The sequence below is a fragment of the Leptosomus discolor genome, chromosome 3, assembly GCF_034619465.1.
Source record: "Leptosomus discolor isolate bLepDis1 chromosome 3, bLepDis1.hap2, whole genome shotgun sequence".
In the NCBI taxonomy this organism is placed as follows: domain Eukaryota; kingdom Metazoa; phylum Chordata; class Aves; order Leptosomiformes; family Leptosomidae; genus Leptosomus; species Leptosomus discolor.
The window spans coordinates 34,665,346-34,684,530 of NC_141393.1; the positions used below are offsets into that span (position 1 = coordinate 34,665,346).

The following is a 19,185-nucleotide window of genomic DNA, read 5'->3' on the forward strand; positions in this document are numbered from 1 at the left end:
AACATATATATATATGTGCCCCTTTTTTATGTTACTACAGCAATATATAAATCACAAGGTTAGCTGTATCTCAGCTTACTCCCCAGGAATCTTTCCACATATAATTTATAAACAACATTAAGTTAAAAAACAGGACAGTGAAGTGCAAAATAAATATTGGGTTAAAGTTGTCTGGCTGAAAATGTTTCATTTGTTATGAAGCTTACCTCCAGTTTTGGGGTGGGGTTGTTTTGTTTTTTTTTTTCATTTGCCTATTTTCCACTTTTTGGGGTTTCATTGTTTTAATATATAGATCAGCCTTGCATTTCTAGAGGTCTAAAAATGGATAGCATTCTTCATGGAACAAGGTACTACTAATAATTTTTTGGTGTCTTTTAACATTTCCTGTCAGCTAAGCCATTAAAGCTCAGCCATTAAAGCAGACCTCTCAGAAGAGATATGCATGCCTGAGTGTATTAACAAAGATAAGAAGTACTAAAAATCTGAAAAGCTTCATCAGACTGCAGTGGAGATAAATTCATTTAAGCCAAAACATTCCATTTGGTTATCAGATATCAAAATGGCCTATTTCTTTGATTTCTTATATTATTCTTTTTTCCTTTATTTAAGAATAATCGTTGTCACTGCAGAAAGTGAGTTTAGGAAGTTTTTGTTGCTGTTGGGGATGTTTTTGGACAGAGAACAAAGTTTTCATAAGTTTCAACATTTCTGCTACAAAAGTCAAAGTGAAATGTCTGCTTCAGTTTAGCTAAGAATATATCAGTTATTTGGGTGAACTTTTTAATAAAGCAACAACTGCAGCCCTGCAATGCACTGTATTTAATGTGGATGGCTCTCGTGGCTCTGGAGGATAATAGCTCCTCCTACTTTTTTTTATAGTACATCATCAGAATTGAGGGACTCTAGCCACATTCCAACATGTTAAAAGAAAAGAGGGGGGAAATGCCATTTAATGCTGAAATATGTTTCAGCAAACTAAGATGAAAAATTTGTTCTACAAAACTTTCAAGTGTTTCATTTTGATCAAAAATAACTAAATTTTAGTGTTGCTAGATCAAAACATAGCTGAGTTCCTTTGTTGTGGTAACCTCTGCATTAAAACTCCATTTTTAGTCTGACGTCAAATTGAATGTTAAGTCTTGAGTTTCTGGATTTCGCTCAGCCAAACAGTGGTACAGTGCATTCTGCGCTGCTTCTCTGGTGTCTGTACCATTGGGAATAACAACTGGGAGAGTAGCTTCCTGGGACCAAGCTGAATTCTGAGAGCATTCCAGTTACAGCACGGATTTATTAGAAGTGCTGTTTACTAGAGACCCACCTGAGATCACCAAGTCGCTGGTAACAGTAACTATGAAGAGGCATCAGTTGCCCATCCCTGGCTTCTTAGTAAGAAAGACCAATAATCCTTAGAGTTGATAGCAACTGGTAATTGCATTTTTTTTTAACTCTGAAGGCAGCTTTTTTTCTTGCTTTTATTGTATTTCTGGGAGTGCAGTACAAAGAAGCATTCATTACCTACTGTTAAATCCAGTACTGACAAGTCATGCATTGCAAATATAATTCATGATCAACTATTATTTAGTAATTCTCTATAATTTTGTTTGCGTCTCATCCTGTTTCTTGTATTGGTGTCAAATTGTGATATAAAAGACAAATGGAGTTGCTGATCAATGACGAAAATACATGCTGATGTAATCAAAATGGCATAAGAACAGAGGATCCATTAAGTAGGGATCATAATGTATGCCAGAAATTAAAATACACTACTGTGAGATGCTTTAGTGTCATGAGAGATTACAGTGCATCTGTTTACCTTCCATTCATGTAAGGGAATCATGAATGAGATGGAATGCTTCAAAACAAGGGAAAAAAAACAGACGTAGTAAACAAGATTATATATTGAAAAGAGTAATTTTTTGTTCATTAATGTTTTTCCTTCATTTTGAACTAATACAAAAATCTCCTTGTCATCATGCTGACCACCTTGCTTTTCATATTGCATCCTGTGAACTATCAGTTGATTATCTTTGCCTTAATGGGCAGAGCATTATTTATGAGACGTATTTTCTTCAATTGTCTGTGGAAGGTTCCTATCATACAGTCCAATGGCTGCAACTCTTGATTGAATGGTCAATATTTCTTTATTTGTGCTTTAGTGAGGTAATCAAAACCATTTTGCCCCCCACGTTTTGAAAAAAGACCACATATATAAACAGTTTTATGTAATAAAAGTGTGTGTTTGCACAACATCCTTAACATTAGGTGCTGGGTTTTTTAAGATACTCTCTATTGTGATGGTTTTATATTAAACCTACAAAGACAGGGAATTTGGAATTATCGGCCTATCCTTAATACAGTCAGTGAATTATTGTACCACTAGGTACAAAGTGGTAAGTACAGATTTTTAGTCTGATCTCTGAATTTCCTTGTAGCTATGGGTTTGTCAGACCTTTAACAATACACTAAAGCAAGGGGCTAGGGGGCTATGATTTAATATGGACTAATGCACATGGCAAGGCTTTTACATTAGTGCTTTCTTTCAATGCATTATAGTGAAATTCTATTTTAAAACCAGGCAAACTATTGATGCTTTTATTGAATGGAATAATTTATTATAGAAATATATTAGTCTGTTGACATTTCATCATCAAATAACAGTAAACATAATACACATTTCCCATAAGACCATTCTTAAGAGCCAAATATTTACCCTTTGCTTATTCTAAAGGTAGCATTGTAATAAATTGTCTTTGGGCAAGATAAAAAAAAATATGTTTAAAGAGTACCTTGTTAACATAGAGTAATGAGTCAGAAATATCCCAAAACAAGTTTCTTCACTTCTTGCAGTTACTATTTTAAAAACTGGCATTTAATTTTACAAGCCATGGGTTCTTTTTAGTCATTGAGAAAGCTAAACTATCAAGCTTACCTTTCTGGCAGTCTCTTAAAATTATTTTTTAGAATCTAATGAATCTAGAATGACGAAAATATGTAAAAGTTAAAGTTATATATTCAATTTAACTATAAGTTAGTCCAACATGATAATTACTGAATTTTTCCAGATTCATCTTGAAACATTGGAATTTTCAAAGGTATTTTAATGTCAAAAATAAACTAAAATATTTATTGTTAATTAAGAGCTTCCGATTTTAAGTCATCTGTGTGATAGTACACTAAAATTGTTGCTTTTATTTCTCTTGTTTTATGGAAAAATCCTAAGAATAGATAATATTTCACTTAGCCTTATATATGAAGTCAGAATAGGTGGTTGCTTGCTCCTCATATAACTTATCTTAGACCATTTATGTTTCTGAAATTGGGTGAACATTAGGTGTCATCATTTAGTATCTGTTTATTGTCAGCCTTCATTGCAAGTTTGCTGGCAAGTGCCGGTTAATGCTGAATGAGGAAAGTGGCATAACTGTCTGCTTTTCTAACGTAATGCTTTTTGGATTTTTATTTAAATTGTTGTCCAGATGTTTCACACCACACTTCTGCTTCACAAATCTTTCCACATTTTTGTCTTCACAAAGACTAAATCTGCTGCGACAGTATATTCTCTAAACTTTTTCATCTCTCATGCCTCTTATTTTTTAAGTATCCCAAAAACATGTGTTATATGAAAAGGATTATTGATAGAAGCAGTATATGGAAGTAGATAGAGGTGGTTCTTTCTCCACACTTGGAATTTCTGACACTTTATGGCTCATCCTTACAGTAAATATTTTCATTCTGTAAGTGACTGGACAGGGAAGACAAAGGAGTTGCGTGTACACTCTGTTTTACTCATTCAGTTGGTAGGTAGCTAAAGAAAATTGCCACTGTGTGTGTCTCTGTAATTCAGTTGTAGACATGCAGAAGCATAAATTTGCTAGCTGTACAAACACAAAGTTAAGAACTGTAATAAAGTGTGTGCATAAAATGGGGTTTTTGCTGTCACATTTGATTCAGTTGCTATTGCTTTGTTCAGTTTTACTGTTAAGTTAAGCTCTATTTGTAACAAAAATGGTCAGCCCTATTCAACCATTTTTATTGCAGACAAGTTTGTTGGAGGTGGCAGGCATTGCATTATACTCCATGAGTAGGCAGCCCACCTGTCACACTTATCTCTGCCAGGGGATTGTTTTGCAGGTAAAAAGTCTCCACAGAGAATTGTATGCCTTCACTTACCATGAGATATGCTCAGTGCTTTGTGAACTTCAGTATCCACATGGAGTCCACTTCTCCAGGCTGGTCAGGGGTGAGGAGGTGATCACCTGGTCACAGGAACTTTTTATGAGCTATGTACGTTACAATCAGAACCTTAAGAGGAATACAGAAATTAATTAAAAATAAAAAAACTTTTTAAAATTATGTGACTGGCATGTGTATTGCTTACAGATAGTAAAATATTTTTTCCTTGAAAACTAGGACAGGGAACTAGTGACAGAGCTATTACTCAGATTTCTGAGGTTTGTGGGTTTTTACATTTCTTTCAACATGTCTTTGATTGTTCACTTTGCTCTAGGCTTGAGGATTAGGCAAGAGTAACCTGGTTAACACTGAACCAGAAGAGCTTGAGGTTGTCTGTATGTATTGTAAAAACTAAAAGAGAAATTAAAAAATTTGTATATACTTCTTCAATTAGAAAAGTTTTCTTGTCTTTATGCATTTATCTTCCAAGCCTAGAGAACCTTTGCAATTTGAAGATGTTACCTTTGATAAAAATCAGACAGTCCGTTATTATTATGAAAACTAAATTATTAAGCTATATCTGTGGGCAAATAAACAATGGTTCAAATTCATATTACTTATTTGAAAAGGAGATTCCTTTCAATCTAACTTTTTTAAAAACTCTTTATCTTCCTGCATTCTGAGTAACTTTCTGGTATCTTATTTTATAAATATACATCATCTTACACAGGCATTTGTCTTTTTTCCTTGGGTAAGAAAAAAACCATTTTGGTCTGTGTTTAATTTTGTTAGCAGTGGTGATATCATTTCAAATTTCTTGAGAGAGTATTTAGTATTATCAGTTTCATGTACTGCATTTAGAAACGTGTAAGATTTTGTCGCTATGTCTTGTCTCCAGCTATCATAAACACCATGTCTTAAAACCTGTTCGTTAAACCTAACAAGTGGGGTTTTTAAATTGAAAGTGGTTTAGTCCCAATGCCCTCACTGGAAGTTTTTTCTAGACCTAAAGTATTGGTCTCCCTGATGTGTTAGTGGAGGACAATTACACCTCTTCTCAGCCTTTGCTCTCCTAGGCTAGAAAGACCAAACTCATCTGGTCTTTCATATGAGCAACTGTTCATTTTCCTGGACATTGTGGTAGCCTTGTTCCGTATCTGGCTGTTATAAGTCTTTCTTGAATGATCTGTCTACAGTTTCCAGATGAGGGCTAAGCAAGTCTTTAAGGGAATACAGTATTTCTAGATTTTTACTGAAAATCTCTCTCCCAGCACTTCCTAGGATTATTTTGCCCTTTCCTTAGCCGCATCACTCTGCGTCCCTTTACTGATCAACTGTTATACAGATTGCTTCCTTCTTTGTCTGGAAAAGCAAAGGGAAGTACCATTTCTTTCTTGCAGGCTGTATATCTGTGTGTAAGTTTGAAAAGAAATGTAGCAATATTTTGAGCATGTTACAGTTAAATTGCAGATCATGTACAAAAGTCAAAATAGTTACCTGTGGTAAAAAAAGTAGACAACTTGAACACTGGCTAAAAAAATGTTTGTTTTACTTTCTGGATCTTTACTATTTAAGACAACAAATGTTCTAAGATTGGTCATGGCTGCCAGACAGTGATATCAACAAGGCAAAAGTTTTCCTTTACTGTCACCACAACTGCTCCTTTATTAGATTTTGTTTATTATGTACTTACACAGTAGCAATCCAAATATAGTATCTGGTTTGGGTTTGGTTTGTTTTCTAAAGAGTGGAATACAGTTTGGGTTCTTCTAACATAAATATTTGACAATATCTTAGCTCCTGCAGTATATAAGCAAGGTATTGTGCAAATGCACCATTGTCCTTAAATGCCTGCGGGAAAAGTTTGCAAATCTATCAGATTTTATCCATTGTTTTTTATAGTCATGGGACAGACTTCTGTGCAAAGTAAGCCCATGAAAAAGCAATCAGATAATTTTGCCCACAGTGATGACATGTTACTGCCTATATTACCTCACAGCATGTCACAAGACATTGTTACGTGCTACTCAGTTATGTTTCATTTATTCCAAAATCTCATCAAGTCACTTCAGTATAAGCATATTAAAAAATTAAAAAATCACTCAGTAGCACAAAGCTCTTTAAAGTCAGATTTCCATAAATTTGCACAGTACTAAATATTGGCAGTGTTAAGAGAGCAAATTTGCAAATGAGAGCAAATAAGTACATTAAAGTGGAAACATTACTTAAGCAAATAGAAGCTGTTCTATACCGTTCTGTAACATTTTTATGAATTTATATGTGGTTTGACTTGATTTTTTTTTTTTTAAGTAAAGAATGGTTCAAAAGTGCCTGTAGATAATGAAGAAATTATAAGTTAATTTTTAATTCTTATTTTTGCTGGTTCAGCTGGAATTGTAGCTCTCTTAATCTTCTGAATTTACCATTTTTCTGCTGTTGCCATAGTGAAATCAGGTAGAGCAGGCAAAGCTCTACTCTTCTCTTTGAACTTAACTAAAAATAATGCTTAATCTGTTGGTATGGCTTTAGAAATAGCTTTTAAAAATGTTAATGTGGATTTAGCCGTTGCGGAGAGGGAGAGATATTCCAGTCTCCAAGTGAAAGTCCTATTTACCCTCAGCAAAATTACAATACCTGTATGAGCAGTGCAAGTTTTCTTTTACCAGTTCATCCTAGTGCTTTAGGAGTAGGGAGGCTTGTGGAAAAAAAGTGTATATGGCTGTGTCCATTTGTATATCTTACTGTCAGAAGCTTCTGAGCAGGGAAGGACTATGGGGCAGTTAGGTTTTTTGACCGGGTAGCTGGTTTTTGTAACCAGGACAGAACATACTACATTATTGCAAGTGATAATCCATCAGTTTGCATCTCAGTAGCCTGATGGAAGTAACTTTCACTGGAGAAATTCCACAAAGCAAAGACTTGGTGCTGAAAAGCTCCAAATCCCATTGCCAATTCATCTTGTTCTTCAGGAAGATGGTGCCAGACTTGCTGAGTGTATTTGTATTGGCGTGTAGCAATATGTAATATCTAACTAAGGTGTGCTAGGCTGTTGTGCACAGGCTTACCTCTAAGTCAATTCAGTTAGTTAAAACTGTCTGTCAAATTAAAACTGTAAAAGTTATCTCAAGTGTAGAAATACTGATTTGTAAAAAACATGGTGCCTCAAAGGAGCAGTAAGAGATTTTCAGATCTTTGGCAAAAGTGAGGGGTTGGTATGGAGAGATCCTAAAAGTAGAAGGAAATAGTTCAAACTGCCTCAGTGTTTACTGTTTAATTTAATGAGGTGCAGTTGTTCTCTCTTCTGGCTTATTTATTGACTCTACTTTTCTCTTTTTGTTTCTCTTTGGAGTTTGGTTCTTTTTTTTTTTGCCTTCCAGCTAACAATGTAGACCATTGACCGTTGTAGACCATTGCTTGACCAGCCATGGAGACCCCCCTATTTTGCATAAGTGCTATAAACTGAGGGGACTGACGGGAAATATATCTGAACTACCTTTTATTGTCTATATTGGGCTTCCATTACTCAGTTCAAGTTGAAGGTGTCATTCCCATCTTCAACATATTCAGTGATCTGCACTCAGGTTGGAGCAGATGGAAACCTTATGTCAGCACCTCTCCTTAAGCTGCATTATGGCTGTTCATGACAAGTGGATTTCTGTGAGAGACAGCTTTCTCAAGAGGTTGCTGTAAGAGCAGAGCAACCATGGAATTCGGGAACCATTTTTAACCTCTGTCCTTCATTACATTTTGAACGTATGGCATGCTTTGGCATTGCAATCACAAGTCAGACAGAACACCAGAAAATTAGCACTTCAAATAAGAAATAAAAAACTCCTTGCGATTTTTGGCTGACAAGGGAGAGGGAAAGACAGCTGCTCACAACAGATACTAATCTTATCACTTAATGTACTTACTCTGTGCTTTTTGGCACTGTAAGAACCCAAAAACAAGGTAGCTGTGCTCAGGTGGAAGTTAGGCACATCTCAGAACGGTTGGTGAAACTGTGTGGTGTTCAGCTGTTTGTGATGTTCAAAGCTGCTTACTTGACCTTAATTTATCTTTGGAGGGAAAAACTGTATTTCTTTATTTTTCTTGTTGCTTTTCTTTTCTATTAATTTTGCTTTTGTCTTAAAGGGAGCAGGAATTGAACAGGACTAGCAGCTCAATAGCTCTTTTTTTTTCTGTTTTGAAACAAGACTGCTAGTGCTATCTTTGATGCCCTTAGAAGACTGCCAACCAACAATGTTCACTTATAAAGTACACTGCATATAAAACAAAAAGGATTAAGAGAAACAGTTAAACAGGTGAAAAGATTATTCAGTACTAGAAGTTTCAATGTGTAATGGATTTTTTCTTCTTTTGTTCTTTTATTAAAATGTTAAAAATATTTAACAGTGATTACGAGACACCAAACCAGCAATAACTGAGAAAAATCTTTGTATCACACATGTTAATATTGCAGTGCTTTGCATGGATTTTGTTCATATCTCACCCACTGATGACATTAGACACCTATTTTCAATACAAGAGTTTTTACAATGTCTTCCAATTGAGTAGTACAGATGCATATATTATACTGACCTTTGGAAAAAACCTGTAGTCACTCTCAGGTTTTTTAAATTTGTCTAAAAGGATTTTGCTATATTTAACACAGAGGCCTTGTGGCTATTGGGACAGTAACCTTCATCCCATCTTTGGGAACAGCTAGCATACAAATGCAATATACAGAGTAAGTGACTTGACAGAAGAACAATCTAGCAATTGCATGGCAAAGACTACAAAAAAAACAAACACAAGAATACAGATTCCAACTTGTCTTCCACTATTTTCAACATATAATTATACGAGGGAAAATATTCATACTAATGTGATATTATCATATTGCAGACTTCTGACTCAATTCTCATCAGACAGGGATTGTAATATGTCAATATTACAATATCTTGACTAATCTGCTGTTGCTTTTAAACCTTCACAAATTATAGCATTTTCTTCTGATTCTTCCTCTCCCTCCTTCTAGGCTTGCTTACATGGCAATGTGCATTTGCATGTCTTCCTTTTGAACGGAATTCTGTACCATAACAGTGAGCCCAGAAAGGTTCAGTGTATAGTAAGCAAAGAAAATGAAATAAAACTGTTTCTAGTGTTGGTATATGCTAAGAAAGAACAAATAACTTGTAAATAGCTCTAAATAGTATTATGAATTTTTTAGAAGGTGCATTTGTATGTGTAGTGAAGGAGACAGAAGGCAAACCAAGGAAAGTAGATTTCTTTGCACATACCCAGTTACGCACTTACTTGATCTAATAATGAATGTAACAATTCTACGGATTGCCTTGGTGGTCTCCTAAAGTCTCTGGAATAGCCTCCATCTTTCACCATGTGAAATGTTTTTATGGTCTTCTGAGAGACTGCGTATTTTGCAGGTGATACATAAGACTTAGGTATCTCAGGATACTCCTTTTCCAAATAAAAACTATTAACAAAGTTACTTTCAAATCTGAAGTGGGGCAGGGCCGCCTCAGATTGTGCAGACGCTGGGTGTATAACTGGGAGACAAGCTGAAGAGCCTCAGAAGTGAGTGCCAGGCACAATTAAAGTTTGCCAGTGGATCCCAAAGGCAGCAACAATATTCTGGGTCAGAGGAGGTGTTTACTTTCCTTCTGGGTGCGCATCAGGGGCCACAGTAATGGGCAGCAGACATATTAACTTTCTTTTTCATCTGTTTCCTGCCTAATATGGATAGATGACTTAGACTTTGAGGGACAGTAAATTTAAGTACAGCATCAGACATAAAATATTTCTGCCTGTCAATTATGCGCAATAGTGTGTTTGGCAGTTAACTGCTAAGCAACATTGTGTGAAGATACTCATTGTGATTTACTATCCAGTCTTGGACTAATTCTCTGATCTGGGAAGTTGGAAGCATAGACGAGCTGTCCTCCATTTGTTAATTCATCTGTTATATTGTTTGTTTTATTGTATATTTGTGTATAAGGATTCAGAGATACAGAATTGTCTAATAATTCATTCAAAATGTCTTGAGATAGTTTTAATGCTGGCTCCAAGATTTATACTCGGCAAATGCTAAACACACAGGTATATAGTGCATTTATTTATCAACATTTTTGCTTTCAAAATTTGCTGAACAACTTTTCTGATTAGTTTGGTTCTGTTTTATCATAATTATTAAACAAAAATCAATTGCTGTGAGAGCAGTTCTGCCTCCTCTCTTAAATGCACTTTTGGCACATCCTATCACTCTGGCAAGTGCTGTCGCCAGATAAACAGCTGCACAGAAAGAAAGGATTGCTGCAAACTGTGAGGCACTCAGATTATTCAGATATCATCTTGCACTGGCCTCAGGATGGCCTGTTACTTCCAGCCCTAAAAATAAACAACTATTAATCACCTAATGGCGACATGAGTTGACCAGCACTTACGGCTGCCTGGACCTCAGTCTAACTGTACTCAAAAGCTTTTCTCATGTTTTCTGTCACCCAGGATAAGAGGTAGTTTGCAGCCAAGCATTCCTTTGGGAGGACTGCTGTGAGTTCAACCAAATGTTTGAAATAACCTCAGTAACTCCTCTCAACACTCATCCACAGCTTCAAATGTGCAGAATCAAACAATAGCGGCCTTGCATTGACAGCCTCTGGAGAGTCAGCTAGTGGCATAAGGTTTTCTCAGGGAAGCTGAGTAACAAGCAAGTACCTCAGGAACCACAGTTCTTTGTCTGGGTTTAATCAGAAAGCGTTGCTTCCAGCAACAATACATGGAATAACTGTGTAATGCAAAAGACCACCTTTTACCCCCTGCCTTTTCAAAGGGTAGCAACATTCTTGCAGTGTCTTAACTGGTAAATACAAGTAGCACAACTTAAATAGAAGTAGCATAGCTATATTAAAGTAGTCCTCAAATTGCATGTTGCAGGATGGAAGGGTGTTGCTGCTTTGAACAGGAACACATTAATGCATTTGTAGAGAGGTACAGTAAAACAATGTGCTAACCCTGAATTATAAAAGACAAATATGTAGATGCAACAGCTAATATAGAATTAGAGACTCTCCATCAGAAAGGAATTTATGAAACTTCTGAACAAGATGATGTAGAAAGCTTTCTTATGTTGTGTCTTTCAGATTGACATTTTTTGGTTGAGCTTGTTTTGTTTAGTTATGCCTGTCATCCAGGTACCTGAAGTCACTTTGCCCTGTATTGAGGTGGTTAAGATCCTTATATTTTAGGGAAACTTGCACCTATCTCCAAATTACCAACTTAGGTACATGGAACACTGTCTGGTATTTCTTTTAGATACATACTGGAACTAATTTCCCAGGTAGCTCCAATGCATTGTTTGCCAAAATGGATACCCAGGTGATCTTCACTAAAGTCAGAGACAACTTTGGCCATAGTTTCCATTAAACAGTCCAGCAGTGTAAGGATTGAAAATTGCTTTTCTAAAATGTTGATGTGAGTGCCATGTTAATTTTCAGTACATCAGCTCAGTCCTGCAGTGCAGGCGTAAGGGGCACCTTATAGTCTCTCTTTACAGCACAAAACCTTACAGTAGCATCATGTGCAAAGCATCTACCTGATTTTGAAGATGCTGAGACTGAAAAAAAAAATGTTCTATCTTAAGTACGCCCAGCCACTTTGAGAGATGAGCATCTGGAATACTATTAATAAACAACAAAGTAATATGTTTCAGTAGAAGTTAGGACATGAACCAACAAAACTTGAAGGCTTAATGACAAGCTGCCTTGAGCCAGTATGTTTTCTTTCTCACTCACTGCATCAGTCTTCGCTTAGAAAGCCTTGATCCTTGTAAATCAGTGTAACCTTAATGTTATTTAATCATAGCTTTTAAAAGTTAATTTCCATGAGAACTATATTTTTAAAAAAACCCTAGCTTGTCATTGAGGATTATAAAAATCCTTTATTTGCCTGGAGAACTGTACTCAGATCTGAATGAATAAGTGTAAGTGAGTAATGTGTTTCGACAGTTTGTTTATTAAAAATGTATTATGCAGCTAAAAGTTATATTGTATTTATAATATTTTAATGACAGTGACTTGCACAGTTTTTGGTGCATTCTATTAATATGCATTTTAAAATTATGCTATGCAAAATTCTAAAATATTTTAAACAGTCTCTTGTATCCACATAAATAGCACTTGATTTGTTTTATTTCTCCAAATGCCAAAAGCAATTAAATCATATTACAAGCCTGATGAAATGCTGCTATTTGATTGATGCCTTAACAGTCTCACTGCAGAGATAAAAAGACAGCTAGTATAAAAAAAAACTCATTAAGATTTAATTATATCCACAAAAGGTGTGACTACAGAGACAGAGGCCTATACTAGTTTCCATCCACCTTTTTTTCACTTTCCAACTCCAACTTCCACATCAATATATAACATCAATATCTGGCATTCGTGGAAATGCCTACCTCTCTCGGCCCAAAAGAAATTTCAATTTTTAAGTCAAAACTGTCTTGGAAATGGGAGTCTTATAGAATAGTAATAGACTTTAATTTTTTTGCCTTGTCTTCAGTAAAAATAAGACTTCCCCCAACTACTGTGGTAACATCAAACCTTAAAACAGATCAGGTTTTACTTGCTTAATTTTACTTTAAGCAGCATAAACTACATGCCTGGAACCTTGAGATGTAATATGTTGCTAACTTCTGTGTGTGAGGCTTGATATAGTGCTTGCTAGTGCCATGGACAAATTTCCTATTATCTTATGTGATCAGAACTCTTCCTTGAGCCATTTTTGCAAGCAAATATATTTTTGTGCAGTTACTACTGCAGGAAGACAATATTAAGGGAGTTGGGCCCAAAAATATTGTAGCCTTCTGAGTTACTGGTTAAGAATCAGATTTTTAAAGCAAAAAATATAATTCAGTTACTTGAGTTTACTAAGTATTGGATTTTGGTTTCTTTCTTTCAACCAGAGTTGATAAACTCAAAGAAATGAGGTGCTGTGTAATGCCTTGAAGGCATCTTTTATTTAAATCAGAATGTGTGTGTCATTGGATCACAAAAGTGTGTGGAGGATTTAAAAAGTAACAGGAATAATAAAACCCAGTTATCTTTAAATTGCATTCAGAGTTTTGTAACACGGTCAGAGTTTTTAAAATGCACAGTCTTCATGCACAAGTACCTTTATTTGATTTTAAAACTCTGTATAAACGAACAGTATCAGAAATACCTTGTTATAAACTATTCTGAACTAGGCTTGTGGTAGCTTTTTAAATGGAAAATTTTTTGCTAATCAAAGTCGGTTTCTGAGCAGTGGCTATTAAATGTTTGCCAAGATATATAATGCTGTGTCATCAGCAGTAGTAAACTGGTCTAGACGTAAGGAAGTTGGCTGACTGATGCCAACTGACCTTACTTGAAAATGTGGTCTGCAGTTGTTGCCTATGAGCCTAGCTCTGCCAATATCTAAATTCCCTCCACTGACACAAATGAGACTTCTACAAGTACACTAAAATAAAGTTGTGAGTCCTTAAACAGTAAACTTATTAGATTTTAGAGGGGGAATTAACTTGTATCTTCAGGGTTTATTAGTACTACAAGTAAAACTAGTTTACTCGCAACTGTGATTCTCAAGAACCATGTTAAATCGACTTAGAATATATTAATTTATTTGTAAATTTTTGTATGTTTCCTTTTCCCAGGAAATGAGTAGTAATGTGCAAGTGGTACTGCTCTAATTTGCTTGATATTTAAGAAGGAAAACAAGGAAACGAAGAGAGCTTTTTAGCTAGCACTGTTGATCTGACATAAAAAGCGAGGGATCAGGATGTAGTCTTTCAAAGACACATTCAGATGTGACCTTCATAATTAAAGTCATCCACCAGGTAGACTATTATGCTTTCATATAACATGAATACTCATGTGAATCTGTTTGATAAAATATTTGCTTAAATACATGCATATTGGAAATAGTAATTCCTATGCTAGGATTTCATTATGAGAGTCTCTTGGAATTAAAATTATTTACATTGTGCTGAGATGCATACAACCTATCTATAACAAATAGACTAAGAATAAAGTGAACATTTATTTTAAAACAATTGCAAGATGTTTTACATTTCTGCTCAGTATCGAGCAGTGTGTTGAAAATGCATTTTTCATAAAACCACATGCAAGGCTTTTTGATGGTGAAAAAATCCACTTGCAACAGCCACATGTCTAGGCAAATCCTTAGAAGCTAGTATGGACCCCACACAGACATTCCAGAAGAAAAGGCATTACTAGAAAGTAGTTTCTCTTGAAGTGAAGTAGAATATGTGTGAGCTTACTAGGCCACTTTGATAAATAAATAAAAGTCTTTTTTCTTTTCTAGCACAAAACTGGTTCAACTGGAGGGCAAGTTAAACCCAGATTCACATTTTATTTCAGTTTTTTCTTTCCTTTTTTTTTTTCTTAAGTGATCCCTTGGCTTATATGAAGATGTGATTTTTTTAATTATTTATTTATTGACTTGAAGAAAATACCCATTTGGCTTTGGGTTATCTGAATTTTGCCTTCCTGGCTTTTCAGCATATCTCTGTGAAGCTCCTTTCCAGGAACAAAGCCCAGTGTCCCAGGATTATCGATGTACAAATCTATACTCCGTTAACTATGGGTTTCTTTCAAAATTGGTGTCATTAAACCAGTACAAAAGATCCTCTGAACACTCTTAAATTAGTGCAAAGATGGCTTATTTAGAGTAGTATGATCAGACATAAGTTTTATCTAAAGCACTGTTGAACCTGTAACTATGTTTAACTATACTCAAACTGTATTTTGCCACCTCCAGCATCTATCTCAAATTCTTCAGTTGATTTTTTTGAAAGACACTGTCTGCTGCCCTTAGTACTTAGACTAAATTTAGTCTTCTTCAAGCCTAAATTAGGCCTAAACTAATCCGTGGTCTTTTGTAATCCTGCTCTCTTCTTGCCATGCCATGGGGTCATAAGCTTGTCTGCTGCCTTTTTGGCACTTCTGGCACTGTGACCCCACACTAAAGTGTGGCTAGATTGGCTGTGGCTGCCTTGTAGTCACAACTTCTACTGTCAAAACTAGGCAATGACTAAACCAGGGTTTATATAATGATAACTACATATGTATTGGGTGATTTTTAAGTAAACTAATGCAACCTCTGTGGACAATTTTCACTTGCTATGTTTATTATATTCTGAAGGAATTGCCTCTATTTCCTGTTTATTCTATTTTTACTGCATGGAACCAAACCTTAGTAACTCAGATTTCTTTTCAGCTTTAAAAAGAAACCCCATATAAAAGTAAAGTTCTAAAAGTAATAGTTGCACTGGAATAGGTAGAACTACAGTTTTGTATAACTTTTGGCCATGTTCCTTCGCACCTGAGCTTTTCGGGGTGAGAACTAAAGACAGGGGAGGAAAAATACAAGTTAAGCACATTTTTAGGGATTGATACGATTTTTCTGAGCAAGAACAAACTTTATAGGAGTCCATAGTTTGTTACATTCTAAGCTTGATTTTCATTCTAAGCTTAAACTTTCTCCAGTGTGTCTTTTGTATGAAATGGGATAACCTGGCCTATATTGCATACCATATCCATATAGTTTCAGAACCATTTGATACATTCAAGTTTTTTCCTCTTCCTCAGAGCTACTGAATGAGTCCCCTTTCCATACCAATACTAAGTCAGCATTCTGTCATTTTAGTTTATTCTGCTGTGTAAAGCAGGGTTAGTCACTAACTTGTTTAATATTATGATTGATGCAGAGATAAATCTGTAGCTTTACTTTGTAATTCACAGCATTGAGTTTCCTTCTTCTTGGTGTCATATCTGCACTGTGGAAGGAGTCGAATTAAAAAGGATAGTTCTTAGGTTACACTTCCCTACCTCATCCCCTTACACAAAAAGGTTAAGTGTCTTTTCAAATTAAGGCAGCAGTAATTAACCAGTGGCATTGTTTGTGATTTGCCAACTCTGGGCGTTAATGAGAGAGAAATTAGCACTTAGCAGCAGGAGTTCCTGATAGTCAGTGGCAAATGCTTAATGTGCCAACAAGTTAATTTTGGTCTTAAGTACTGCACTTAAGTGTCTTTAAACAAAATTATGGCATGTTTTTTTGTTATCATACACATGGGCTATGTGATACAGAGCTACAATAGATCGAATGACACAATATAGTGGAAAAAAGTGCAACCTAGGCAGCACAGGGCAAATAGTTTTGCTATAATAACACAATCAAAAGCAGGATTGATGGATGTTTTTGTGCTAAAGATGTACTTGCTCCTGCAATTAACAGTTAGCAGATGTTCTTGTATATAAATTTTATAATCAAATTTGGCATTTTTGAACATAGTTTTTTAAGCACAAAATATTGCTGAAAAATTGTGCTTGAGCTGTGTTGATTTGCTAAAAAGACATAAATTAGCCTTTTGAGGCATCTTAAAGTATTAATTTTATTAAAAATTACAATTTCAAGAAATAACAAATTACTTAAGCACAATGCCTTACGCATTTTATGGTGGAGAGGGGATTCAGACTGCCACATAGAGCAAAATGAGCCCTTCAACACTTGGGCTGAGCAGCTGCTCGTTAGCATCAAGATTTTACCTGGCACATGCGCTCGTAATTGAGTAAGTACCTGCATACATTTCATAGCTTCTGCCTTGCATAAAGTAGCACATTAGAAACGTAAGGGTTGCTCCCTATCTTCTGGGCATTTTTGCTTTTGAAATAACTTTGGTTAGTATGTAAGTGCATGCCCACCCAATTACCCCTTTTCTGTGTTTGGTTGATGTGGGAACAGATACATAGTCTGTGAAATAACAAAAGTAGTCCCGTCCTGCATCAGCAAATCACTGCCTCTCACTGGAGACGGTGAGCATCAGTCCTTGGCTCCACTGGCCATTTGCTCCTCACTCCTGCGAGGCTGGCTGGCCTCTGTGGTACAGTGGGGTCGTGCACATCTTGGCCCCACATGAACTTAAGCAAAGGAAAATGGAGAAAAGTCCTTAGAGACAGAAGAGTCTGAAGTAATTGGCCAGCCAGAGAAAACTTTGGAATTGCATGCAGGCGGCGTTGGCCTTCCATATGAGCCATTTTTTAGTCTGTGCTTTATTCAATGCTAAACATTTGGATACATTAGCTAGTATAGATGGATTTGTCGGAGTTTTAACCTTTCCACTTTGCAATATCGTCTTTCAGTTGTAAAAAGCGCATTTGCCAGTGTTGCCTCAGCTATGCTGAGGGGTAATTTACTTTGCCGCTAAACTGCGGCCACTTCACAGTTGAAGAGTAGTAGCCGTAAACCAAAATGTTACAATGCTACACAGCAGTTTCGGGTAAAAGACTGCCATATCTAATTGAAACTGCAGGAGGAAGCCACAGGGGTTTCTTCTTCCTTTGATGCCTATTCCATTACATGAGCACATGAAATAGAGTTTTCCTCCATAGTTGGAAAGAAACCACCCTAATGAAGCTGGCCTGGCACTACCCGCGGTTTTGAGTGCTTGTATTGTCTGCTAAGTGGACATTTAGGTTACCATGCACTGTGTCATGTCCTCCCGCCGTCCCCCATTTTTATTATAATTAAACGTTAACAAAAATTGGCTGCCATATTGGTTGAGTCCTAAGCATGGCTCTGCATATAAACCATTACATGACATTCTACTGAACTTTTTCTTGTACAGACGGTATCTAACAGCTCATCCTGCACTGTTGTTTTTGGCAAGTTCACTATAGCATATAATAAATCAAGGAAAGAAAAAGCTTTTTGGCCTAATGTTGTACAGACTGCTGTAATGTTAGACTACAGAAAGCAGTTCTGTTTTTAGACATCCTTTTACTAACCCAACATTCATAATTTATGATTTCACTGTAAAATTCCTGCAACACTACACCAAAAGTAGTGCTGCCCTTTAATTAAGTGCTCTCAGTAGGAAAAACGTGAAACTGATGTGCAAAACATATCACAGTACACAGTGATTGATAGTGATTACTTCTTTATGAACCCAGCCTGAAGGTCTGAACTTCCTGATGGGTAAAATAGTCCATGGGGCTACTTCCTGAGATTGCCTAGTGGCGATCAGTCAGAGTTAGCAATATCTGAGGAATTCCTGAGGCACGTTTCAGAGACGTTACAGGAGAAACTTTCTGTTTCTCTCTGAATTGTGCTGTATGTTAATAATTACCTGAATAGTAGCTCATTGTAGAGATTATATTTTAAGGATTCGTTGTTGTCTTCATGGTACTATAATTTGCATGAACGGGGACTTGTATCTTTAATGCCTGCATGCCCAAATCTGAAAAAGCAAAGTGCATGGCAAGAGAGATTTCTGTATGTATCAAAGTTACTAAATGTTATTTACTATTTAAGGCATGGGGTTTTTTACTGATATGTGTAGAGTATTCAAAGGAAAACAAAACAAAACAAAACAAAAACTCTGATATGGATTGTTTGACTCTCTAAATAGCATTTTTATTCATGGAATCAGGTATTAATGACATATCAATTCAATATTGATTCAAATTTGAAAATTAAATTGAGGTCAAATATTCTCCTCAATTTTGCAGTGAAATTAACAGTTTTACTTGTGTTGGAATCACAGAGGTGGGAAATTAAAAGTTCGCCTAATACAATCACAAAAGTTCATTTTCGTTTTTGCTTGATAGATTTGGCCCTGGATTAGTCATCTACTGGTATGGATTTATTGAAGAGCTGGACTGCCATCGCGAACGTGGTATCCTGCTAAAAGACTGCTTTCCTACTGACATTGTGACTCTGCGACACAGCATGGCTCAGCGCTGATGTTGGGAGGAAGAGGTAAATCCGGAAGCAATTTTACTTCCCTGCAGTGTAAACTAATGGCAGCATCTGCCCTGAACTTCAGCTGAACTCCTGCTGCCTGCCCTTATGCTACTGCCTCTTTACACAAACATATCAAGAGTTTCTGTTTTGCTTCAGACCTCTGTTGTGATCAGCCAAAAAAGACAGACACAACCCACTCATTATCAGCAT

The 19,185-nt window shown here is 36.1% G+C and overlaps 1 protein-coding gene across 1 annotated transcript in view; it reads left to right on the forward strand.

The window, feature by feature from the left end:
- Positions 1 to 18,975, forward strand: part of CDIN1 (CDAN1 interacting nuclease 1) — a 126,739-nt gene extending 107,764 nt beyond the window's left edge. The window contains exon 12 of the mRNA XM_086462877.1: positions 18,840 to 18,975. Coding sequence (XP_086319003.1) covers positions 18,840 to 18,975 — 136 coding nt within the window. The remainder of the gene's footprint in view (positions 1 to 18,839) is intronic.
- The last annotated feature ends 210 nt before the right edge of the window (positions 18,976 to 19,185 follow it).